The sequence below is a fragment of the Struthio camelus genome, chromosome 3 (genome assembly GCF_040807025.1).
Source record: "Struthio camelus isolate bStrCam1 chromosome 3, bStrCam1.hap1, whole genome shotgun sequence".
NCBI classification, from domain to species: Eukaryota; Metazoa; Chordata; class Aves; order Struthioniformes; family Struthionidae; genus Struthio; species Struthio camelus.
Window position 1 is genome coordinate 70,713,637 of NC_090944.1, and position 27,121 is coordinate 70,740,757.

The following is a 27,121-nucleotide window of genomic DNA, read 5'->3' on the forward strand; positions in this document are numbered from 1 at the left end:
AGTTGGTAGGAAGAGGGAATTTCTTTTATTAGGCTGATTGGCATAGTTGGACAGCCTTTGGTGCCTGTAGACCTTTGTTGGTTCTGAAATAGAAGCAACAGACTGCAAAGCTACTTGAGAACGGTTGGAGTTTGTTCATTGTTTTTCTGTCAGTCAGACTGTCAGCGGAAGGATAGTTGGTCCCTGTGAGGTAGAGGGGAGAGGGATGGTAAGGTGTGATTTTGTGGGAGAAAGAGACATGTAAATTGCAGCTTGTGCAGCTTGGAGAAATTTGCAGGGAGGGAAGGAGGTTATAACATAAAACTGATGTCTTATTGAGACTGTAATGTTTGATATAATTTCTGATATTTGGTAGAATTATGAATTTCAGTTTCCAGGCTTTCCCATGAAGTTGTTTTATTCCTTGAGGATTTTCGGGTGCCTTGAGGGTCAGGAATGTGAGTACAGAGATCAGGGATAGAGTAATAAATTTGTAAGAAACACTCCCCAGCTTTTTTTGAAGCTAACATTGAAACTGAGCTGAAATATCCTGAGGTCCTGCCTAGTGCTCTATTTATATGGCTGCTACTCTTCCTCCCAGATGAAGATTAGGAACAGTCCAAATTTCAGTCCCAGACAAGTATGAAAAGCTAGCAATCTGTAGCTCAGGAAAGCATAGTATTTTGTTCAGTTAGTGTAAGAAAAAGCTTGCCATTTAGGTAAGGAAGCTCAACAAGCCCTAAATAAAGAACATGATTCCTTTTTGTAATATCAGATGCCCAAATAAAAATAGAAAAGTTTCATCAACTTTCTTTTGAACTCTGTAGGCTACTCTACAGTGTGTTATGCTTCAGTTCCTAATAATACCAAAGAGTGCTCCCTCAAAGTTTCCTTAAGTTTATATTGGGATAAAATTAGTAATTAAAGTTAGTTTTCCCTATGTAGTTCATATAAAATTAGAGTAATAATTGACAATGCATGATGCTTTTCAGTTTTGAAATTGTAAAAAAATAGTTCAGAACTAGATGGAAAAATAATTTTATCAGTTATGATCAACACACTTACATGCACTTTATATTTCATGCGATTTTATTGTTTGTCCTTCTATGGCCCTCATATAGGATACAAGGAAGAGGAATTCAACTGGCCTGCATATCTAAAGGCGTGCAAGGCTCAAGCTGCTCCCAAATCTTTGTTTGAAAACCAGAATGTGGTACGTATTCACTTGTTACTGATGGTGTGGTAAGTTGCAAGTGGGCTTGCATTTATGGTAGTGAACTTCAAATAGATTTCAGTGATTAAATTGACTTGAAATTGACTTGAAACCCTGTAAACTATTCTGACACATCCAGAAACAGTATATTAAATGAACTTTAGTAATTGTTATTATTACTGTGTCTCACACCACAATGTTGTGGAACAGGCAGAGTCTTTCAGAGGGAGCATCTGAGACAGAGTCAAAACTGACACTTTTCAATTTTAGCAGCATGTTCAGGGCTTTTTATTTCATAAAGCATGAGTCTGTCTCTGTGTTTGAGCATCTCTCATGTCAACTAATTAGGCTGCTGCCATTCTGTTGGGGCAGCTAATTGGGAAATTTAGAAATGACATGAATGTATTGATTGTGGACACTGGGGAGATTTCTGATTTTATAGTATTTATTCTTTATTAAATGTCTTTCTCTTATGTAGACAGTGATTCCATCGGGATTTCGAGTGGGAATGAAGCTTGAAGCTGTAGACAAAAAGAACCCTACTTTCATTTGTGTTGCTACGGTAACAGACATGGTGGACAATCGTTTTCTGGTTCATTTTGACAACTGGGATGAGAGTTATGACTATTGGTATGATATTTTTGTTTTCTATTTTAGTGAGCTGTATCAGGAGTATTTTAGCTTTAAAGCAGTGTTTTCGGTGATACTTTACATACTGTGCATACAGTCAGCATATCACCTTTTGCTAGATTTATAAGCATGGCCACCAGAGTGTTTCTTAGTGGCGAAATGGAGGAATCCAGTATGTATGTCACATAGCACATAAAAAAATTACCAGAGGTTGTCATAAATAAGTGGTGTTTTTTGCATGTGGTCCTACATCTGGAGTTTTGGAGTAATTTCTCACTTCAATTATGCAGTATCTCAGAGACTGATATCTTTAGTGAAGAATATGCACCATGACAATGATTATGTTTATAATTAGACTTGCATTTAGTTTTGGATTTAAAGAAAGGCTACATTTTTTCATCCTCAGGATCCATTCTCTTGATCCATCATGTTGTTTAGACATGTCTTAGCTGTCTTCTGTAAGGCGTTAGGATAGTAGCAAAACTTGGTGTTAGTATTTTGTGTTCAGCGTTCCTCAGTATATCCTGGTACCCTGACCTGTATTGGAGATGGCCTTCCTCCATGTTGTGCGGTGGGGACGCTTTGTGTATGTATTTGGAAAGTCAGTGAGTGGAGCAGGACATATTATGAGCATTAAGATCCTAAAGGACGTTCAGGCTTTGGATATCACAGTGCAGATCCGGTTTTGCACTTGCACCTGTATTGGCAGGTACCCCTTTAGAGCAGGGTAGTACCTTACATTCTTTGAAGAGTAAGTTACTGCAGAATAGCTAAAACGTTATAAGCCTACATCTTGAGTCCCATCATGGCAACTTAATTGTATAGCTCTGCCTGTAAGAATAAATGATGAAGAACGTTTTCTTCATGTATATTTGAATTCATAGGTACTGATTATGATGTGAACCTGTCGTGTAACTTTAAAACTTTGTGAGCCCGTCTCTGGAGATAGTAATTGTAAGGGCCTCATGACAAATAATCTGTAGGAAGAATAAATTATTGTAACAGTGGTGAGCAGGCATTTCAGTGAGATTGAGATTTCAGTAACAAGGTGATAGGCCATACGAAACAAAGACTAGGATTAGTGATTATTTCCATGATGAAATTATTAATACAGAGCATGTTTCCTCTACAGAGCAGCAAGACTGGAAAATGTTAAAAAATATTCTGAATTTCCTGATGTTTAAGTACTCATTTAAATAACAGTTATGCCTTTAATTAATAGTGAAAACAGCACTTACTCAAGGCTTTTAAGGCAAACACCGTGCAATATAACCTGTAGTTAGTTTGTTCAGAGGTACCATACCTCTGCAAAACATTGCACTGTGTATAGCAGCCATATGCTGAATTTCAGCAATGTTAATATGCCCATGTCAACAGGAATTCAGCCCACCAGTCTTTTCAGAAGAGGGAAAAGCAGTTGTAAGTACATAATCAGGCTTTAAATTTTTACTCTCTCATTATTCTGAAGCAGAATTTCTGAATTTCATATCCGAAATAAGTAAAGTAACACCTTTCTAAAAGATAAGGGAAAGTAGAAGTGAAAAATACTTAAGTCTTTGAAAAATCACTGAAGCTGTGCTTATATTGAAGCCATGCTGAAGCTTTGTTCTCTTAGTGAATTCTAAAAATACCCTTTCGGAAGGAATAAGAAGATGCTGCTAGAAATACTGTCTTCTATGTAAATTAAATTCTGAGTCATGTGGCGTACCTCTCTATATTGTCGTAATTGAGAACAAGAACGAATAGAGGAGGAAGGTAGGAAAACTGATGAAAAGAATAGCAAACAAAAATATTAGTGAAATGTCCTACCGAAAGAGAGCCTGAAAATACTGTTGTCCTGGATGCATCCCACTTACCTTTTAAATTTTAGGTACCAAGCTTGTAGGACCCTGAAAATACCTCGGATGCGTAAGTTTTACGCCTACCAACTGCCATCTGTAACTACAACTGAAAAGTTCTATTGGGATTACACAGAGCGGTTGGCCTTCCGTTTTCCCTGCACCTGTGAGTGAGTGTCACTCTCCGAATTATGATGAATTCAATAAGGAAAAATGATATATTTAGTGTATGTAGTTGTTTATTTTCAAACAAGTACCTTTCTTTCTCTGTATACCTTTTGTGATTAGGCAGGTTGGGGTAGACTGAACTTTTTGTTCGTGGATGGCTGAAAGACGGTTGACTAATTTTACCGAACTTGAAGCAGCAGAAATAAATTACTATCGCCTAAGCTTTTTTAAGCTTCATGCTTTCAGCCTAAAGGTGTATTTCCTGACTTCCTTGAGCATTACAAAATACATTAATGGTTGAAAATAAGTACCCTAGCTAGAATTAGTCATTACTAGAGCTCTTTAACACATGGTGATGATAGTTTCAGTGTATTATAAATCCTATTCAATTGTGCATTGGCAATTGGTTTTAGAGGGAAGAAAAGTGAACAGAATTGACAAATTTAAGACTTTTGTTTGGGAAGGAGAATTTTGGACTGTACTACACAAGCCTTCTGATCCTTTGCCTCTGTTGCATCTTTTCTGATGGAACAATTAATGCTTCTTTGAGAACCACGGATATTCCCTCTGGGTGAAGTTTGCAGTTGTGCTGAATATTGGACTAAATCTGGAAATCAGCAATAACACTTGAGAATGTGACTTTAGGATGTTTTTTGAATGAACAATCTCGCTTATCAATATGTTGAGGCAGACAAAGATTAATACTACAAATTCTTTGGATTTGTCTACACTATGAATTAACCGTAGATCCAAGCTGGCTTTCAATTCTGCATTCTCTTAAAGCTGTTTTATTTACATGCAGGCATGTTTCAGACACGGACTTTGCCTAAGCTTCCTAATATTTTGTGGCAAAACTCAAACACACTCAGGTAAAGCTTTGCTACCTTACTGTCACTTGCCATCAGGAGCAACTGAGTGGTGGCGGTGCTGAGTGTGTTATCCCAAACTGACCAGGTCTGAATGCTGTGCCCTAATCCACTGCTTGATCCGAACTTCGCCTGCAGAAAAGGTGCTACAGCAGCTTTTGGGACTGGCTTACCAGGAGTGGGAGAAAATATGATGTCCCATGCTTTACTCAGCATTCGGTAATGTCTGCCTTGCATAGAAAAATGGTTTCTGAAGCCCTTTGTGAAGACAAATTAGCTTTTGATTATCTAAATCATTTCGTTCCTGTATGAGTTTTGGAACAGACTGTATGTTGGTGTAAGTGTAAATAAGAGGTCAGCTCTCCTCTCTGCTGTCATCTGCCACTTGGCTAATACCAAAGTCCTTAGAAGTTGTGCACTGCTTGTTTCTTTTTTGAAATTATTTATTCCACTCTTTCTTTGAAAAGGAATGGTCTTTTTGAAGAGGTTACATTATGCCAAAAAAGAAGATTAAAACAAAGAAGCATGAATCATAGCACATGCTTTTAACTCTCTAAACGGATAATGGACCAATGTGTGACTGTAAACCTCTAAAATTTCTTACAAACTGCTATGCACCTGTCTTACCATCAGACTTCAAATAGAAAATACAGTAATGCAGCTTGGTAGATCAACTGTGGACACACATCATGACCTCATGCACCATGTTTTTAGGAAGTCCTGACCTAGAGTTTTACCAGCTTTATACTTGTTAATGATGAAATATTCTCACTCATGCACTAGATGGGGCTGTAGGATGGTTTCTATATTTTTCTTCTTTTTTTTTTCTTTCCTTTTTTCTTCTTTTTTGTGCACAGATAGATGGGCTTATATGTACTCACAATCAATAAGTTGTACATGTAGCATTCCTGAGGGTAGTATTATTTACTTGTATAATGCATATGTGTATGAGGTTTTTTTGATAGATGACGTTTTCATTACAGATTGTATCTACGTTTAATAAAGTGGTAATCAAGAATATCAAAATAAATTGTTTCCTCAAGAGGGAGAAATTAGAAATTATTTTAAAACATAAAATGAGTATAACACATTTAGCTCATTTGGAAAAAAATTGCGGTTACTAAATCAAAATTCTATGCAAATCTTCAGATAGAGACCTGGTTGGGGATACATTTTTTCTAAAAGAATTGAATATTCTTTTATTTAACTGTCAGCATTATCATCTATCTCTCCTGATAATCTGAATTTAATTAATAAGGTATATATATGAAACAGAGATTTTGGGGAAAAATTAACAGGACAGCTGAAACTGAGCAATAGAAAAATTATTAATTCTTCTTTCCTAACTGAGTCTATCAGTTGGACATGCTCTCTGGCCATGAATTAAGAATTATTTAATTGCACATGTGCTCCTTTCATGTAGAGTGCCGCACACCCCAGGGGATTCACAGTTCCAGCTGCCCTCAGCTTTTTTTCATTGTGGAAAGCTGTACACAGTGGAACTTCTTTTCTCCTTTAATAGCTTTTCTCAGTTGTTGTTAAGCTGTCCTTAAGATAGCAGAGCTAGGTTTTGATCTATCCCTCTCTGTGGTACTGCTGTGGGTTCAACTGTCTCTTTTCTGTTTTTTGCTCTGTTGAAGTTTCTTGGATTAGCCTCAGTTTCCCGTATGGATAATAGATGTCTTTTTGTGTCTGAGTGCTCTCACATGACAGATAGAATGCTTTGTAAGTGAAATGACTTGTGTGACTTTTACAGTCTTGCTTTGCTTTACAAAATGTAGTGTTGCTCCACTGTATGCCAGAGGTAAGCAGATTTGTAGATGCAAAATTCTTCAGCTCCTGATAGTAGTGAGTAACCTCTCTTGGCCTGTGAGCATTTTCAGAATTCATTGTTGTTCATATTTTCTGTAGTGTGTGAACTGGTGAATCTCCGTTCCGTTTTAGAGTAAGTAAAATTCAGAGGTGTGGGACAATGCAAACTGATTGTGAAAGGTGAGACTAAGCTTTAATGTTCCAGTTTACAAGTCTTAGGCTTAGTCTAACAGATTATAGTTGTTCTTCAAAACCAGATTTAATTGTCCATGAAAGAACACAAACTAAAGCATGGTAGTTTTAGTTTAAATTGTGCATGATTTATACTGGTCTCTACTTTTGATTGTTAAAAGGACTATGAGAAGCTCAAAGACTGTACAAATCAGTATGTAAAGACTGACTTTCTCACCTGGTTTTGCTGGAACAGGGCCATTTTTTTTTTCTTGAGGGCCCCAGGTTGCAGAAGCTTCTCATAAGCCCGTCTGTAATGATTGGGTTTTTCTTTTAAAGATCATCAAAACGTTAGAGATGTTTTACAGTGTTATTTTTGCAGTGCTGTTCCACATAGCATCCATTGCTACATGTTGCATGTATAGCTCATTACTGTAATGTTGGAGCATCTTCCAGTAGTGTATCCTTTAGAGTGACGTATGATCACCTGCTTCTTCCTGAATCTTTTCTTCAAGGACAGAAGTGTACGCAGTGGCATTTACTGTTCAGAATTTTACAAAAATGTATGTTCAAATTATATGCTTGAAAAAGCAAAACAAAAGAAATGCATTCAGGACGTTTGTCCTGAAAAGCATTTTTCACTTCTCCCTTGTTGTTATGTAAGCATACTACTGGTAATAACATACTGACTCATGGGCATGGGTCTTGTTCCCAAATATAACTTGTGAGTCTTTTGAAAATGATCTGTGAACTTTACTCCAAAACATTTCGGAGGGTGAGAGGACATCCTTCCAGCGAGGAAGGATACTTTGTCCATGTAAAACTCTCTTGTAAAAGTCTCTTTTTGAGAGGGACAGAGGAGAGAAGTGCCTGTGCAGTCTCCTGCCCCGCCTTGCTCTTTAGCTTCTGTTCACGCTTGTTTGGAAGAGAAAGCGAAAGGAAGGCGGGAGCATGAAGCATGCACCTTTTCTGTGATATGTTTGGGGCAAAGCTTTTGTAGGAGTCAGAATGCTGAGTTTTAACGAAGCAAAATTATCACAAAAGTCCTTTTAATTCCTTTTATTAATGGTAATTTCAGTGGTTTAGAAAGTACCTGGTGTGATACTATATAAATAATAGATACATACAATATAGTTTTATATATTGTAGTAGAACAAAAGGGATATGTCCTTGTTGTGAGTTGGATCCTTGGCTATTGTCAGAGCCCTTAGAGAGTCTATCAAGGGTAGGCTTTATCCCCTAGAAATTGATGGTGTTTAGCATTCTTGCAAAGAAACACTAGCACAGCTGTTCCTGATACAGAAAGCCACAAGATAATTGCACTGGATTGGCTAATATTTTTCAGCATTTGTGTTTGACTCCTTTTAAGTACAAGGCTGGAAGAGTGCTTGCTGTGAAACAATGGTTCTGGGACACCTAGCTTGCATTTTTGTTGTTGAAATACAACTATACTGAATTTCAGATGTTGTATAAAATTGATTCTCAGGTATTTTTAAAATTCAGTATTATAAATGAATTCTGTGTATGAAGTGCTTCTTTATTTTTCCTTTATGTAGCATAGGTTCAAACTGCAATGTGATAGTAGCCCAGGATTCATTCTACAGTCTTTTATGCGCTCTGTTTCCTTTTGCAATGCTTAAAAACATTTTTGTGTTCAAGGTTTGATTTGAGCATAAAGACATCAGGGTGCCTGCTAATTTCGCCTTCACCTTGTTGTTTTTCTCTCATGCACGATTCTGTGCATTCTCCTAGATCGTACATATTATCAGCCTGTGATTTTTTTTTTAAATATAAATTAATACTGCTAATTAAGGGAGCTAATGGCATATGAACCTCTAGCAAGCATGCTATTACTTTCCAGGTAGATACAGATACTGATTCTGTTACAGCCATAAGGGTGAGCAGACCCGCTGCTCAGATATTTTATGTTAGCAGCTCCTGGGCTGGAGAAAAAGAGAGAAAGTACGTCTGAATCTTCAGTCTAATGGTTGAGATGTTGACTTCAGAGCAGGATTAAATAGAAACTGGATGACAGAGAAGGTTTCAGTAATTTGTCCAATGATTATTGAATATGTAGTACATAATCAGAGTAAAGAGCAGAGTCCATGGATGACATGTTTCTACTAAGAATCTCTAAATCCGATTTTTTCAGGTCCAGTGTTAGAGCTTCTCAGTGGAGATCTGTTACTGACTTAATAGACTTGGTTTATTGATCTTTTAGTGAAATCGTAAAAAAAGCTTTATGCTTGTTCAGGTGGTAATAAGTCTGTGTTAAGTGTGTTCGAATATTCAGGTTACATTTACAGTTTTATGTCTAAGATGAAGATGTCACAGGTTATTTGCAGTTTGTTAAATCTTTTTGTGTATGTTTTTTAAGCAAAGCAGGATGCCTGAAGAAGTGCATTTTCAGTCCCGTTTTTCTTCCCCACCAGGTGTGAGGCAGCTAGCCCACATATTCATCCTGTTGGATGGTGTAAAGAGCATAAAAGAACTCTCATCACCCCACCAGGTTTGTACCGTATTGCACATCTGAAAAAATTAAGGAAATGGTAGCCAGCTAGCAGCACTAACTAAAACTTAACAATGAATTTTATTAAGATTTGGTATTTGGAGAGTACTAAATTGTTTTTCAGACTTAATATTTTGATATTAGAGGTACAATAGACATTAAATGTTAAGCGTGCAGATGTATGTTGCTTTAGTAAAGAGACATCTATTTGATGAAAGATACCTCTTGAAATCTGAAGAAGTCCATATTTTCAGCTGAATACGCTCACGTATTCTAAAGAGACTTAGGTCATGAAAATGCTGATAGAATAAATTGCAGGTCTGTGAGGCTGTTGCATACCTTCCTGTGAACCAAATATGCAAGATAGTGGGTCAGTGAGAATATTGCCTTATGTGATCTAGGAATCAAATTTATAAAAGCTCTTAGGAAGGGAGGGAGTCAAAATGAGAGAGAGATGATACAGAAGAATGAGGTTGTACTAATTGTAAGAATACCACCGTTTTTTCAGGAGTGTTATGTATAACTGGATTAACTGGATGCTCTCCCTGGCAAGGGAAAAGGAAGACAGTTACGTGGAAGTAGTATAGAACATAGCTATATGAAGATATCTCCTGCCCGAGTTTATAACTTTTGGGCCTTTATTGCCTGTAGAACTTTCAGACATAAATAAACCACTTTTAATAGAACAATGTAACCAGGTAAGAGTCTAGTGAGAAAACTTGGGAATGCTGTATAGTACGTATGCCACCTGATGGATGCCACCAAGCTGGCTGTCGTAGTATTGCTTTAGTAATTATTTGTCCTTCAGATCAGAACATTTGCATGCTGAAGTTTACAATATTTTGTTCCCCAGAAGCTGGGTATGGTGTACATAAGGTTTGAGATGATATAAGCAGACACTGATGCCAAAGCTTTTGTGTGTGCTTTTTTTTCCCTCTGGATTAATTTTTAGCCAGATCAATGTCCTGACTGAATCACTCACTGTATGACCACTCAAATACTTCTGTCACAGTAAGCAGAAACAAGTGGTTGGGAAGCACAACTGTTTCTCTTAGAAATGCAGGCTTATGCTATCTTAAAATACTTTTGAAACTATAAATACCTGTTATATTTGTCTTCATGCTCTTGTTTTTTTCATTTCTAATTGAAATAATTTAATTGCGTAAGCACAACTGGAGCTTGGAAGACAAGCACACACACATAAGAGTAGAGAATTTTGATACAGTGGGGGATGCAATAGTAAGGCAAAAGGCTTTTTGAAAGGAAAAAAGATAAAGCTGGTTCTTTGCTAAAAGAAAAAAAGCATTGACTGATCAAAACTGTGTGTTCATATTCAAAATCTTCATTGGTGTTTTCATGCTGATGGCAGTGAAGACTTTTAAAGGAAACAATCCATTCTTCAACTCTGCGTGTAAGAAACATTTGTATTCCACAAAGATCTGCTTACTGCAAAGACTGATATATTTTATGCTTCATGAGGACTTAGCTAGTAGTTTTAAAATAGTATGTTCACCAAATTAACTTCTTAGGTAAAGACGGGAATTTCACTAAGAAACGAAAATAAATTAAAAAGGAAATTGCACTTGACTTTGTAGATTGTTCTGAAGTACATATGCAGCCAGTTTGGTTAGCGTCTAAGAAGAACACTGGACTTACTTGAGAAAGAACATAAGGAAAGCTGCTGAGGTTTTTTGCATAACAACAGTTCAGTCTGGATGGTGATTTAGGGATAGCTTTGACTTGTATTGGATAAGGAGATGTTTAGAACAGAAAGACCGGCCATGCGGGGAGGCCACCATTAAGTTGGAATAATCTGCATCTTCATTGGATGGGACTTTTGAGAGAGCCTGAGCAATGTTCTTGCATAAAGAAGCAGAGTTGTTTAATCTCCTGTGGCCTGTTTGCAGTTATGCACCACTAACAGAAATAACTTAACTGAAAATAAGTCAGTTTTGCTTATTTGCATCAAATACTACTCTGGCTGAATGACTGTGTAGGGCTCCATCAAAATATGTATAGGGAGATGTAAAGGGAAATGGTTTGTGAAGTCTGCCATTGCTCAGAAGGTACAAGCTTGCTTTCTTCCCTTCCCTACTACTTTATTATTTCCAGGATTTAAAGTGAGAAAAGTACTTCTTCTTCTTGCATTTTTAAGTGCCAATAACTTGATTTCATTTTGAGAGCTTCAGCTTTATTTAGAAGTAAATCTGGGTCTGCATTTTAGCTGAGACATGAGGACTACTGTATTGAAAGCCCCTCCATGTCGTGTAATAGGGAAAAATGGACTCTACTGTGTAGTCCCTGCCCTGTTATCAATATCACAGGTACATCATCCCTATTTCAAGCTGTAAATATCTGAAATAGATAAAAAGCAGGTTGGTCAACTCTGCAGTTTGACCAAGTAATTCAACAGCTTAGTGATGAAGGTGAAGCTTTAAGGTGAAGACTGTAAGCTTTGGAACTGTTGCCGAAACTGCTGTCCGAGGCCTTGACAATGTGGAAAATTTAAATTGTTTGAAACCAACAAGAAATTCTAGTGCCCAGCAGTCTTAGGAAGTCATGAAACATCTTGAGGCCATTGACTTATAGAGCACATGTGCAGTCTATCTGTCAGCGAGTTAATTACAGCCTATTATTTAGCAAAATCCCTTTTGAAAACTACAAGAATTGTTTTTATTCAATTCTAGGTTATAAATCAGGTTGTTAAACTTCTAGTGCAGATTAAAGGTGAAGGATAGGCACTGTCTACTCTTCAAAAGCAAAGCTGTCTTTGTGTTTCTTGCATAAAATGTTTGTATGCATGACAATGGTAAATTCGTTTTCTGAGAGTGGCAACAGTTTCTTTGATGATGTGTGTAAATTATTATAAATGTCCAGACTATTTTTAGAAATTCAGTTAAAATGAATCCACTAAAATATTAGCAAGTAGTCAGGTACACTTTAAGGTGGTACAAAGCTGTCCTTGATTAAATTATGTTTACCACTAAATTACTGTCTATGAAATGAAGGATTGGGGTTATAACACTTGAATGAATTTCTTAAATGAAGTGGACAGATTTTGTGAGTCCACATTACTTGCATTCTCACATCGAAAGCAATCATGGCTTTATTTTTTTTTTTCTGCTTGTTACTCAGTATTGTATATGAGAAGATTGTTGTATTTTTTAACTTACGTGGTGAATGTGCCAGAGGATCTAAAATAGCCTGTCTTGTAATTATTTTATAAATCTGAAGCACAAATCAGTACAGTATTGCAAAAGTGTTAGTCATATTGTGAACTATATAGTACTTTTTGTTATTTACACCACATTGTTTAATTTTGCTAATATTTCTTTTGTGCCAGATTACCCACATGCTAAACATTTTTCTTGGGAGAAATATTTGGAAGAAACCAGTTCCTTACCTGCACCTGCAAGAGCTTTTAAAGTGGTGAGAGAGTGCTTATGTTTTTTCATGATGTTTAAGTGCATGTGATTAATTAGTTTAATAAGAGAACGCATATATGGTTTTCTTATGATTCCAAATGTATTCAGTTGATTAGTTGTATAATAGGTGGTTTATTTTTGTGCAAGTTTGCAGTTCACTGTTAGAAATCAGATGATGATGTTTATTGTAAGTTACTCTTATCATTTTAATTGTTATAAATTGAATTAAATGCTGTGAAATATTGCTAGTTAATGTAATTGCTTTGGGAAATTATTGTGTAGAAATAATGAAGTAGCTGCTGAGTCATGATAACTTATCTTAAGCATAAGTATTTCTATCCCTAATTTTTACACGGTGCCACAAATACAGTGAGAATGTGGAAACGATGGTAGATGGTCTGGCTAGTCATCCATCTAGTCCATTGCCTCTGGCAGTAGCCAAGAGAGGATTTGTATTTAATATCCTTTAGCAGATTACTTCTTCTGTGAGCTTGTGAACAGGGTACGTGCATAGCACCCAGGCACAGCTCCCCAGCTTAACTGTGATCTGTATGAGGAACCAGCCCCTTCTGTTAATTTTGTACCTACGAGTTTCTTTCAGTGACTTTTCTGACAGTGAGCTCTTAGGATTTCAGCGAGGAAAGTGGATAGGCCAATAACACAGAAAGCATCCCTGTTAGAAGCCAGCACCAGATGCCCGTGGCTCTGAGTCCCTTGCCATAGAGCATTCTGAGTTGGTTTGTGTGAGCTTTTTAGATTAAGGTCACTAATTCTGAATAGCACTTTGATAAGAGCTGGATTAGTGAGAACAGAAATATAGTGCTTGTTGAAATTCCAGGGTCAGTAATGTGCTGAACTTTATTTACTGACCTGGAGTTTACCGCTCCAAAACACTTCCTGTTTAAGAACATGTATCAGTATTATGTTCTCAGATAGAATACTCAAAGGAAGGATTAGGAAGGCGTTTGGGTATATGTGAGAGGTGTATAGTCCTTGGCAAAACAGTGTAGGGCTGTGACTTTGAACTAGAAAACTAGATAGCTAGAAATAAATCTTTTATTTTTCTCTGAGAGCATCCATGTTTTAATTTCTCCCTATGCTCTTCAGGGAGTTCCCACCCCACAGGGCGCAGGGGTGAGGTTGCCTCATCAGCTGACGCACAGGCTCTTCCATGCAGCAAAGCCTGGCTGGCTGTGTCTGTGCTGGGAAATGAGGTAGGGACACGGCACAGGCATTGGTACTGTTAAACTGGGAGAGTGCTAGCTGCCGTGGCTCATCAAAACTGTTCCAGAAACCATTCTAAGAGATCACAGCTGGGTACGGTTTAGGGATTAGTGTGGTTCTGGGACCACAAGGCCATCTGGTTTTGAGACGGGAGGGGTAGAAGAGCTTAAGAAGAGCCAGGTGTGCTCTGCCATTTGGTCTCACAGCTAGAGAACAGTCCCTTACCTGCTTTCTTTACTAATGCAGTTTTAACCGTGGTGATGCTAATTTGGTAAACATAAGGAAACAGATTTAATTGGAATAAAATGTTAATGCATTGTTTTGGACTTTTGGATGAAATGTTCCTGAGACAGTCACAGTGTCTTGTATTTTATTGTGGGAGAGATTAAGAGTTCTTACATGGCAGCTGAGGAGAAAGCACTGGTGTTCTAGAACATCATGATACAAAGTATTAGAGGGGCAGAAAGGTTATTTTCTTAGAAATCTAAAATCAGAAAGATCACTTTTATTATACATATGTTCCTTTGAAATGAAAAGAAATTTTGCTTTTGCTTTTATAGCCGTTTATAGCAAAGATAAAATGTGGTTCTCCTAACATAGCCATCTTTTTTGCCAGAACAGTATTACGAAACAGGTATTAGGTCCTCGTTCTAAATGAATATTAAGGCTATATGACAGTTCTATAAAACACTGTTATACTGTGAATTAGTTATATTTTCACTAGGAGACTGAAAAAGGGTATGTAATCCAGGATGAGAAAACACATACTAAAAACACTAGTACATTTCCTGTTAATAATTTCATATAAATTTCAGGCTGCTGGTACTTAACGCTTCATTCAGTATTTCACTGAAACTTTTGGCAAAACACCAAAATCCCCAGAAGAACTTTTCTAGAGAATTTAGTAAAAAACAACTGACAACTGATCGAAAATAAAGAATCTGTCTTACTTACTTGCTTGAAAGGCTTGAAGGGAGAAGCTGGAATCCAAAACTAGTTACTTACTTCTTTAGTTTAATAACAGTGGTTTTAACTAGCTTTTTATGTTTTGATTTGTTGGGGAAGGAGGGCAGATTTGAGAAAGTGAAGGAAGGAAGTTTTCTTTGGAGTTTATATGCTGTACAACTGTGAGGCTCAGGTTTTGTTCCGTTTCACTTAGTTGTTCTTATCTTTCTCTTCTAGAAACCTTCTCATGGCTTTCAGAAAAGTATGAAACTTGAAGTGGTTGACAAGAGAAATCCAGTATTTATCAGAGTAGCAACTATTATAGATACCGATGACCACAGAATAAAAGTAAGCTTCTCTTGTCTTTTTGAACTGTCCTGCATGAGTGCCTGATGAGTACTTTTCAAAAACAGAATCCTATAGTTGCAGAATTAAGTTTTCCCAGCCTAAGCACAGGAAGAAATGAGTCACATTGCTGTGCTCTGCAAATCTTATGCTTATCCTTTTAACTGATAATATGCATATAATTCCTTTGGAAGGGGTCCCTCTGCTCTCTTAGTCAGTAACATTTGCTGATGTAGGTTGTTAGAGAGCAGAGAGTTGAATATGTTGGGAAATTGCTTTGGGAATAGTTGAAATAAAACAACTGTCTGTTTGATTGAAAAATGTGATGATTTAATACCAAGAGTCGGAGGGCTGCTGTGTTTTTTGTGTTAGGGACGATAACATTTTGGGGCTGGATTAACGGAATAGAATCTGCCTCTATAACTTCCACTGCAAAAACCCAGCGGAGATACAAAAACGTCTTTTGTGCCTTGTCAGTGACTTCTGCAGTTTATATTAATTCTGGACTTTAGATTGGATTAATTTCAGATAATGTATTTGTAAGAAATTGCTGTTTTCCGAAAGTCATACACTTGAATGTTTTTACTTTATTTTACAAATGCTCTTTGAAGTTTGCTCTTAGAAGCCCTTAACTGTTAGAAAGCTGGCATTTTCCAGGTATCCAGTTAAACGGATATGAAGGATGTTTGTGTTTGCAATTTGTAGAGATTTATTGGTGTACTTGATATTTCAAGCAGCAAATGCAGCTGGCATTTCATTTTGAATCTGAGTTAGCCAGTGGTAGGGGGTCACCTGAAGTAATATCTTCGCACCTATACGTTTTCTATCTAAACATTAAGTTGAACATGTCAAGAAAACAGTCCAGTAGCCTAATTTATTAAAGTGATATGGTTTGTAGCTTCTTGGGTAGTAGTTTAATTGAATTTATAGCGTATGTTGAAAGAGCTCTGTTTGTATGTATGTGTGTGTGCGTGCATGCATGCATGCCTGAAAGATATTAGCCATTTACAAGCACAGAGATTGAGTAAAAGCTGAAGATCTTCAGCTTTGACGTGAAAAAAAAGGATGTATAGCACATACTGGTTGCTTTCTGTGAAGTTATATAGTGCACATTCTCTTCAATTGCAACTCCTTATCCTGTATTATCCTTATCCTGGTTTTAGTAAGATTGTTACTAATGCGTTGGGGTGGACGTTGTATGTTTTTCGGATAGATGCCATTTTTTAGGCCTTTGCTTATTACTGTGCTACTGTTAAATCCTCTTTAAACGTGAGATTCTAAAATGCTTACATTTCTTGGAGAGGAAAACAAGCTTAATTTAAGTAATTAATAATTAATTGTGTTTTGATTAATTAACTAATTAATTAATATGTGAACACTAAAGTTGCCTTGCTGTACTCCTGGGATTTGAGCCTTGCGGTGTAAGACACAATGAACAACAAAACAGCACATACGTTTTGACTTTAGTGAGAACGTGCCTGGGCCCAGAATCTAATTTATGTATCTTTTCTCTATAATATCCATAGTTTTCTTAAAGTGACGTCTCTGAAGGAGACAGCATTAGAGCCTATCATTTTTAGAGATTACTCAAGGAAAACAATTTTATAGAGAATTTTTCTGAGCTAAAATGTATATTATTCTCTTGTTTCACTTTTAGGTCCATTTTGATGGCTGGGATAGTATTTATGATTATTGGACTGATGTAGATAGTCCCGATGTCCATCCTGCAGGCTGGTGTGCAAAAACCGGACACCCTCTTCAGCCCCCACTTAGTAAGAGAAATCATATTATAATACAATGATGTTAAAAGGCACATGTACTTTGTTTAATAATTTGTCCCTGACAATGTTGTCCAAGGAAAAGTAGCAATTAGTATACACAAGATAATGTAAACGTGACATTTAGCGCAAGGTCTACATAATTTGAAATTCACTAATTAATCACTTTTGAGTAGATAGCTTTATTGACCCCATTGTAATTGAAGTACAATGTTTGTATGTATGTGTCAGAACCTGAGGTAATGATAAAGATCTGATGTGTGAAATCCTGGCCCAGCTGAAGCCAATGATGAAATTTCTGTGGAATTGCAATAGGGCTAAGGTATGGCTAGTAGTATCTTCTGTCCACATTCATGAAGTTTGATGTGCTTTTTAGTACAAAGGAGGCCAGACTGCGCTGAGGACGTGCTCCTTTCAAGTTGTGTCAAATTCTCCAAAGCAGCTAAGTTCCTTTTCATTTTTAAGTTGAGCAAAGAGGAGTTAATGCTGCCCATGCTGAAGATAAATCTAATAGAACCCTGGTACCATTGCTAGTATTGTCTTTATCACCTTGCTGTCTCTGGGGATTTGTTTTATTCTTTGAAGTAGGATGTCTGTCGTAAGTGAGACTGGAGGTTGCAGGGAGAAGAGACTGTTTCATGGTCAAGATATCCCTGCCTGTGCTGCTGTGCTTCTAGATAGTGTTAGTGAAATTACTTTAGCCAAACTTTGAACAAGTGATTTTTTTAATTGAGTGCTGTTTTGGGGTTTTATTTTATGGGTACTTGGTTTGAGAATCTAAGGTATGGTTTGCACAAATGCTGAGTATTCACAGCCATGACTGTTGTCAGAAAGAGCTGTACTTAGAAAATATGAAATACCCAGCAATGCTCTGAAAAATTAAACATAAAGTAACTCAGATAAGGCACATATAAGAAATGTGAATGGGTTACCTGAAAATCTCTGTACCTCAGTTCAGCATCTGTAAAATGTCAAAAAAAAAAAAAAAAAAAGTTTCTTCTCAAGAACGTGATCAGCGTATATTCATTAGCTTTCTAAGTGCTCCAGCAGCACAGCAGTGACTGCCCATTAAGAAGTTAATCATTCTGCCTTCAAAGCAGAGTCTGAATAGAGTGCCGTAAGTGCCAAAGCACAGAGTGAATAATGAGGAGAAAACAGAATGCGGAATATCTGTGTCTTAAATCAAGATGTGCATCCTGTGTACTGAGCAAAGGAAGAATCCGCTGGGAAAAAGTAGTATGTGATGACATAACTACAAATAGTATCATAAGGCTAAAAATTGAATTAAGGTTGTGAGGTTTCTATTTTCTATATTTGAAAAAAAAGTTGTATTTTAACAGAGATTTGAATGTAGAATACATAACTTCATTTGTTGGAAATGTTAAAAAACTACAGCTGTCCATCCCACACAGTGCATCAACTCCTCTAGGTGAAGGCACAGGAACCGCTGTTCATCTCTTCCAGTTATTTTCTTTTTATTTTTAAATGATTCTTTACCAAAAGTTTTAGCTCTTTTTACAGAACTGGAAAGAAGTTGTGCTCCTCATTTAAGGGTTTGCACAAGTGTAGATATTTATCAGAACAAAGAGGAAATATTTTTGTACTTAGATATTTTGATTTATTCCAGTAAGTTTTTCTCTATTTTCAGATTTTTACTCTAGGTCGTTCATAGTGAGTGCATAGTGTTATCAAGGAATATGAGCAAATGGGAAAATTTTGGTTTAATACTGATTGCTTTAAAAAAAAAAAAAAGAGAGGAAAAATCTTTTTCCTTACTTTAACCTAAGTTTAATCTTGCTTGGCCTTGAATATTTCTCAATTATATGCAAGGCTCCTTTTTTTCTTGCTGATGAAGACTGTATGAAGGAATGCATGATTGTATGGAGGAATTATTTTGGTAGTGAAATCACTAGATCTGTTTTTTTCTGTATGTGCAGGCTGTTTGGCTTGATAGGCTTGGACCTCGATAAGATCCTTGTGAAAGCAGAGGTACTTTGTATCTGGAAGTGCAAGTAGGAATGAAAGAGTTATGATATTAGTTTTGAACAGTTAGCAGATGCATTTTTCAGTATTACAATGAGCAATAAAATGAATTTTCAAACAACAAAAAAAAGTGTCTGCATTTGATTTCACAAATCCGCACAAGATCCCAAGTGCATCCGGTTCCAAGTTGGTCCACCAGTAAACTGATCCACTGGGATCACACAAATATAATACCATACTATGTCTTATTATTGATACGACAATGTACAAGCTACTTACGGTAGCTTGTTTGTTTGAACCTTCCTGTTTTTCCAGATACTTCACGTTAACCTACTCTGTTTCTAGATTAACGTGTCCTATCTTACTTAGTCGCTCCTTGTGAGGTTATTTCGTAGCTGGATAGAGAGAAGGTCAACAAGGACAAACATTTTCCAGTTATGCTGTATTGATACAGTGACCAGAAGTGCAAGGGGTGTTTAAAAGGTCTGTGGACGTAGAAAGTAAAACAATTACATTCTCTTTTGTTCTTTGGCCACTTGCGTTGTAAGTCCTAACATTTTATTTACTTTTGTGACTGCTACTGATCACTGAGTAGATGTTTTCATGGAACTGTCCATTACAACCCAAGGATCTTGACAGTGTAGTTGTAATGTTGTAACATTAGCATAAACATCTGTTTAGAAGTGCTTCTGGAATATCTTAACGAAGTGTAATAATTCTCCATCTTTCATGGTCCATCTTTGAGCAAGAATATATCTTTCATCTAGCAAAATTTATTTATAAATATCTTTTTATGTTAATATCATTATGTGTATGGGGAGATGCAAGTTTATGTACTTTTCAGGTAAAACCAGGACTAGAAACACTGTGTGGGCAAATGTGCAGGTGTGTTTTTGAATTTCATACACTGTCTCTCACTTCCTGTGAAGCAATGAACTGTGCTTGCTCGAGTGTCCAAGCTAATTTTGGCAGTTACATGCTTAATGTCTCTACAGTGGCATTGTTTTCTGTTGATGAAAATTAGATGGACACATAAATTCAGAGGAGTAAAAATATCAAAAATCTCCTAGTGGCTTGTTCTGACTAATAATACTTTCAACCTTTTTTTTTCACCTCTTCTTTATTGGAAAACTTAAGCTAAGAATGCCGAAGGTCACTGCCAGTTATAAACAGATTCCTGTCCTCAGGCACAGCAGGGTGACTTTGTCAATACTCTTGCAAAACAGCCTGGTTCCAGCTACAGATCAGTTCATCTGAGAGAAATTCTAAGTAATACAGTTCCTCCAAGATTTGCATTCTTTATATAGATGTAGCTTTTCTGTAGAGGTTTGCTCACACAGATTAGTTTTATTTCTCCAGGTGATTAGGTTGTATTTAATCTCCATCGTGCCTTTGTAAAATGCACTTTAAAAATACTTTTAAATTAGATTTTGTTTACTTTTTTCTTCTTCATGTTTAACGTGATGTTCTGGTATATCCGCATATTTATATAACTTCTAAAATTTTGATATGTTTTTTAATTTCATATGTAATTTCCCCTGACATGCAGGTCCCTTGGAAGTAGTGGAAGCTTTAGAACATGGAGGGTGTCCCACAGCAGGATGTAAAGGAGTTGGGCACATTAAAAGAGCAAGACATATCGGCCATCATAGGTATGTGCTATGAAACTGCGGTTTTATTCTTTCAAATCAGCGATGTGCGCACATCTCTTTTTGATTGTGATTTGCAAGAAAACAGATCCAAGTTGGAAAAAAATGAAAATCCTCTAAACCTAAATATGCAATGATTTCAGTTGCTGTGATGAGTGTGCTGAAATAAACATAAGCAATCTCTAACTTCATTTCACCAAGGTGTGCCCAGATAAGATGTGTCAAACATCATTTTTTGTTACAAGCAATAGATTCAGCTACTCTATATTTTGTTCCTATGGGGATTGCTCAGCTTGCTGTTTGGATCAGAAAATGATCCCGACTGATGCTAGTACAGGCTTTATCTCCTGGAGAGGATGTGGCTAGGATGGCTCCAGTGACAAAACCTCATGTCGTGTGGACTGTGTTGTTTCTTCCTTGTGTCATGACACAGTATGCCACTTTTCCATCTTTCTGATTACTCTCATCTGTTTCCTTCTGTCTTTTTCCATCAATGTTCTTTTTTCTTTTGATTATTTTTTCAGTTTTTCTGTCTTCCCTTTTGAGAAGTTTTGTTGTACTCGGTATTAGTCAGTAGGATAACTCCTTAAGCAGTCAAGTTAGTACTTTTGGTAACTTACTGCATTCCTGTTCTTAGTCCACTGCAAATGTGAGGTAAAACAGCCTTGCCTGAAAGGCTTCCTGGTTGGTTAGCTGAAATCCATTTTATTTCATACTCCGGGGACTGAGTCTTGTATGATTTCTTAATGCATCTGATGCGTAAGGTTGATAACTTCCAATTCAGGGCATTAACTTCTTAACACATGCTATCTCAGTTACCTGTGAACCATGTGAACATACCCTTTCTTAGCCCAAGGCTGAAACTTAAAAGGTTAAAAGAAAATGTAAGTAAAAAGAAAATGTAAGTAAATGTGTCCAAAAAGTTTTTCATTTACTTTCTTACCTATACATGAATTGTGGCACTAAAACTTTTAATGTTTTGCAGTGAAAGAATGAGTAAGAGATAGATGTGTGCTTAGGTTCTTTTTTTTTTTTTCTTGAATAGTTCTGAGGAAGATAATGAGCTTTGTTATATATCTGGAGTCCACAGGTTTGAGGGTCCAAGTTATCCAAAAATTTCTGAAATTTTACCATCACTTTCCTTCTGAATGAACAAAGATATTTTGAAATTGCTGTAATTATCTACGTCAGGTTGCAGTCTTTTGGATCTTTTATTTTGGCAGCCTTGAAATGTATTTAACCATGCTTATCTCTTTTTATTTTTTCCACGATGAAATACAGTGTCTATCTACAGCATAAAGGCCTGTGTGCCAGCAAGATGATAATTTGCAATGCTAAACAGTTCTGAAATAATTTTGAAAACTTGTTCCCTAGGAACCAGATGAAAGCCTTGGGTGATTAATTATGTGATGGGGTTAAAGCATTCACTTTCTGGAAAAGTTAATGCTAATGAGGGCTTGCTATCACCACTTAATATAGGATTTTGTGCTGGGCAGTTGAAACTGTGAGACTGGTGTGCAGGTAGGTAGCATTATGCAGATTACCTGCGTATTTATGATACATGGTGAATTGTTTGCTGTCTGATACTTAATGTATGCAATAATTTTCAAATCTGAGCAGTCACGTAAAGATTGATAGCATTTTGAGTCAACTTTCCATGAATAAACATCAAAGCTGCTTTACTCCAGCAGTTCTCAATGGTTGCAATTTGCAGGTAATTAAAGTGTGCGTGTAGGGAAACATGGTTTTGTAGTCCATAAATAATAGTGTAAACATTGAGAAAGAATAGAAGCTAAAATTTGTGCGGTGCCATGTTTCTACTAGTGACCGTGTAGTTCTGTATTAATTGGAGATCTGCTACCACCACCAAATAAACATGGCAAGAAATAGATGATTTACTGAATTTAGGCAGCGCAATGTAAGCTTAGAGGTCATTTTACCAGAAACTTTCCATGCCTTGTGTAGCTGAATAAGTTAGTGTCTGTTGGAGGTCTGAGTGTGCCAAGGTAGAAGCTATAGTTTAAGAATGCTGTGGCATAGAAGCGCTGGGAGCCTTCGGTCCACAACGTGTTCCATCGGTTTGTTCAGCGCTTGCTGAAGTGATTCATGTGTTGAGAGCGATTGAAGGGCAATTGCAGAGGGACCACAACTGGGATATGCTACCTCTATACTTTTGTTCCATCAGGCAGTTCTGGAAAGGGATGATTATATAAAACTTTTGTTGACTTGAAAGTCCTAGGCCCATGATCTCTGGAACTCTTTGGAATGTTATATAAAAAGTAATAATCAGGGTATTGGCTTTTCATTCCTGCTTCCTGTGGAACAGGTTTTTTTAATGTAATTTTTTACTCAACCTGCAAAGGAGTCTGGAAAGCTCCCTTTCCACAGAAAACTGCAATGTGGACACATGTATGGCGAGCTTTCACTCTGCTGCCATTTCAGTAGCAGAGTGTATAGCAGATAGCTTAATGGCAATGCCGCATTGATTATTCAACACTTAGCTAATTACTCTCCTGTGTGGGGGCTTTTGTTAATGCGGATATTTGTTTATTTAAACATGGGCTGAGCCTACTGAAGCAGCTTGGATGATAATTGAATATCTCGTGTCATGTTGCAGTGGATTCAAAGCTGTAAAGCAGAGTTGGAAGGTTTACAGCTCTGTCAGACATATAGTAGAGATTTCGAATTGGGTATCTGTTGCTCTTTCCTCCTCTTGCCATATTCCCTGTTTCTCTGGCAGACATTGGCACCCCGAAGTCAAGGATATCCAATCACTTTGAAAACTGGCTTCTGAACGTCCACAGTTTTCAGCACGGTATGTTAAGGCAAACTGAAATCTGGAGCAAAAATCCAGTTTCAAGTTGAGAGAACAGTTGAAAACCCTAAAGTAATTTTTAAACAACCTGAGTATCAAGACTTTTGAGCCCTTGAAGAGAGTTGCCTCTAAAACTTACACCCCTGTATAAATCAAACACTTGTATTATGTAGGAGTAATGAGATAATTTTTTTTATTCTTTGTAGTAGACAAGTTAAACTGAACTGAAAGCTGGAGGCATTGAAATTCAGGAGGATTTACTGATTGATTTGAAGCCACCAACTCATACACAAGTTCATACGTGCTGTGTTTTGAAGCAAAACTGATAGTGGAAATCCTGAGGGTTCTTTTTGTTACCCTAAGTGATAGTAACATCAAAGGGCTGTTGTGGAGATTTTTAAACATGACACAGTAACTTGAGTGAAAACGCATAGGAATCTAGTGCTCTAAAGCATTGTTAATGTTACAGCTGTTATTGGCTGACATTGACTGACTGTCATTCAACATCTATTTTTCCAAAAAATACTAAAGAAAGAGTCAGTACGTGAACAAGGAAGTTCCAGCCAAGGACTGAATTTTGAGGCTTTTTCTTATTTTGTAATTTAAAACGTTATTAATAGTATTGGTAAACAGAAGATTCAGCTAGGAGCTGAAATTGTCTTGTCAGTTTTCGTTGTAATGTAAGACTTGTTTAATTATACACAACTGAAGTTAAATATTACATTTTATAGTGTTTTCTTGAGACAGCCTGTAACTGTGAGCGTAGGAAGCCAAAAGATTGCACGCTTTGCCTGTAGCAATAGCAGAACTGCTGTTAAGCAGTGTATGCCTGAGTTTCTGATAACTTTGTTTTATCACAGTGGTACTAGTTTGTCAAAATTTGTTCTTAAATCCCATTGGCATCTGCCCCTTGAATCTTTTTTCCGAATAGGAGCCTGTATCTTTCAGCTGTTAGTTTATTGGAGAGGGAAAAGAGACATCATTGTGATAGATGCAGCAATATAAAGAATCAAGAGTACAGGACAGCTTTCGCTCTTTGCTAGTCTCCCTCCTTTGTTCCCCGTGCATCGATTCATGTTTTTTTGTTCTTTTAAAATGTCTCACAGACACTATCTTAAGACAAACAAACCCACTAGGTAGAAAAATAAATAGAAGTGTATAAACAAATCTAAAAATGCAAAATTCTGCTTAATGGAAATTAGAAATAAAAATTAAATGCTCCCGGTTATATATTTCTCTGTATATTCTGTTCCAAATCTTAAAACTATTTCATGAACAAGAAAATACTGTATTTCAAGCGTAGTACTTTAGAGTCCAGACACCCTTTTGGCTATATCTTATGCTGCTGTTTAAACTTCTGCTATGAATATTTTTGTGCCAAAAGATTTCAGTGCCTAAAGAATTCAGAGGGGGTACTGGCACCACTGTCTGGTTCCTCAGAAAAGCGCAAAGATAGCTGTCCTGTTTTTCAGTAGGTTGCTTGGGGAAGGCATTATGTCACTTGAAAAAACTGTACAGACTGCTGTGGAACGCCATCGGCTTGGAATGGCATTAAATAAGGATCTAATCCTGATTAGAAGAGCAGAAATAGTGTTTTTCCTCTGTAATTCAAGTTCAGTACAGCTATACGAGGATTTTTAAAAGACATTACATATGATAATGTACAATACTGTAATAACATACATTATTATGATGTTATTATGATGTTATATCATAACAATGATAATGTAATAACATTACATTGATATTGTAATGTAATCAAATGAACCAACTGAAAAAAATTCAGACACGCTATTTGAATCTTGTCTATATAACACCAACAAGGACTGACTGACTTGGCTCATGTAACCTTTAGCAACTCTCTCCTTTTATGCTAGTGCTGAGGTACATCTAAATTTCCTCCAACTTACTACTTATATTGGTAGGACCAAAATTAGTTAATTAATACTGGTCCCACTTCATGGTATGAGTTGATTCATAGTCACCATGATATATAAAATATAATAATAATGAAAGTTGTTATTTTTCTGTTTTTGGTGAATTGGAGGTGGCAAGGCATATTGCTGGCAAGGTAGATTGCTGTTTATATTAGACAGTTTTGTTTGAAAATCAAGTGTGTAGCAGTCAGTGAAGCAGATAAAATGTTACAGTGGTTTATGGAAAGGCAGATAGTTACATTCTTGAAAGAATATATTTTATATTCTTATTATATCTTATATTTTATTTTATATTATATTTTTTATTTTTAATTCTTATTATATCTTATATTTTACCATTGTAATAATATGCATGCCTAGGAAAGCATAATTTTGGATTACAGCTAGTGTCATAGCTGATTGAGCCATAAACAGAGCGTCATGCTTACTACAGCTTCATCTATATCTTAAATAGAGATTTGAAAATTTAGTATTTTGTTGTTTACTGCCATGGCGTGTATATACCTTTCAGAATTTGGGGTATAGTCCTAAAAGTATGAGTATGTAACCTGACTAATCAGCTGAACACTGCATAGCATTCTTTTAAAGACGAAAAGCTAGTTCAGTCCCATGTGTTTTGGATTACTGTCATTCTCTATCCTAGCTTGTGGAAAAACAGGTTTTCTGACTTTGGGAGGTACAACTTCCACATGTACTAGAATAATATTTACAAGCCATTTGTAAAGAGCTGCGTCAAATTCTCTTCTTCACTAACTGGAGTGCAGTGAAACGGGGAATGCTGGATAATAGGAAAGAGTGTGAAAAGCACACATGAAATGCAGTATCACAAAATCTCATTTGCATTGCAGTAACGTACGTCATACTGTGTGCTTGCAATGCAGTACGATTTCTTTGTGGACATTACATAATGGAAATATATTCCTTTGCAGGACAAATAACCACAGGTGTGTGATGTGGTTATTTAAAGGGAGGTGGGTACAGTCAAAGGCATCCTGTATATTATGTGTAAAAGACATGATCTCCAGAGGTCCTCTCCCACCTCAACTATTCTGTGATCATCTGTGACCCCTGCTCAAGCAGGGTCAGCTAGAGCAGGTGGCCCAGGACCGTGTCCGGTCAGCTTTTGAATATCTTCAAGGATGGAGACTCCACGACCTCTCTGGGAAACCTGTTCCAGTGAAACAGTGAAAATGGTTTTTTATATTCAGATGGAATTTCCTGTGGTTCAGTTTGTGGCCACTTCCTCTTGAAATTCCGTTACAGGTTTGAGAGAGCACGCGTGCATCTTAACAAGTATATTACTGAACAGTCATGAGGCAATTTTCTAAAATGTATGCTGCAATATAAATGAATATAATTTGTGTTATGTAAGTTGCTGCAAAAGAAAATAGGAAAAAATATTCAGGTTGAGGATTTTCATCAGTGTATTTCATAACATTTTAAAGTATGACAACACTATTGAATATTTTCGTATTTTTTATATGTTAACTTATTCCACCTGCTTCTATAAAACTGGTTTTAACGTCATTGAACTGAGTGAAGTCTGTAAAGTGACCGAAAATAAGGAGACATTTCTGTACCCCAAATTCCAGTGTAGTCAGCTGCCCGTATTCTGAGATCAACTTGAACAAAGAAAGCCTCTTACCTGATCGGTTAAGTGGGGAGATGCCTGCAGCCAGTCCTGGCCCCAGAAACAGAAAAGTGGAAGGTAGTGAAAGATCCGCCTCTCCTGTAATCAGGTAATTACAATCAAAGCCATATCTGTGACTAACAACAATACAACTGTTCATTTCAATGTTCTGTGCAATGATTTGTAGTTGTGTAAGGGTCGAAT

The 27,121-nt window shown here is 36.7% G+C and overlaps 1 protein-coding gene across 11 annotated transcripts in view; it reads left to right on the top strand.

Moving 5' to 3' along the window:
* The window catches only part of L3MBTL3 (L3MBTL histone methyl-lysine binding protein 3), a 91,560-nt gene that overhangs the window by 41,743 nt on the left and 22,696 nt on the right, over positions 1-27,121 (top strand). For 6 of the 11 annotated variants that reach the window (XM_068938267.1, XM_068938266.1, XM_068938268.1 and 3 more), the window contains exons 10-18: positions 1,101-1,192; positions 1,671-1,822; positions 3,693-3,830; positions 9,110-9,186; positions 12,530-12,615; positions 15,018-15,128; positions 16,783-16,897; positions 20,436-20,538; positions 26,880-27,026. In XM_068938267.1, coding sequence (XP_068794368.1) covers positions 1,101-1,192; positions 1,671-1,822; positions 3,693-3,830; positions 9,110-9,186; positions 12,530-12,615; positions 15,018-15,128; positions 16,783-16,897; positions 20,436-20,538; positions 26,880-27,026 — 1,021 coding nt within the window. The remainder of the gene's footprint in view (positions 1-1,100; positions 1,193-1,670; positions 1,823-3,692; positions 3,831-9,109; positions 9,187-12,529; positions 12,616-15,017; positions 15,129-16,782; positions 16,898-20,435; positions 20,539-26,879; positions 27,027-27,121) is intronic. The other 5 variants (XM_068938272.1, XM_068938275.1, XM_068938273.1 and 2 more) reach the window with 1 other exon arrangement.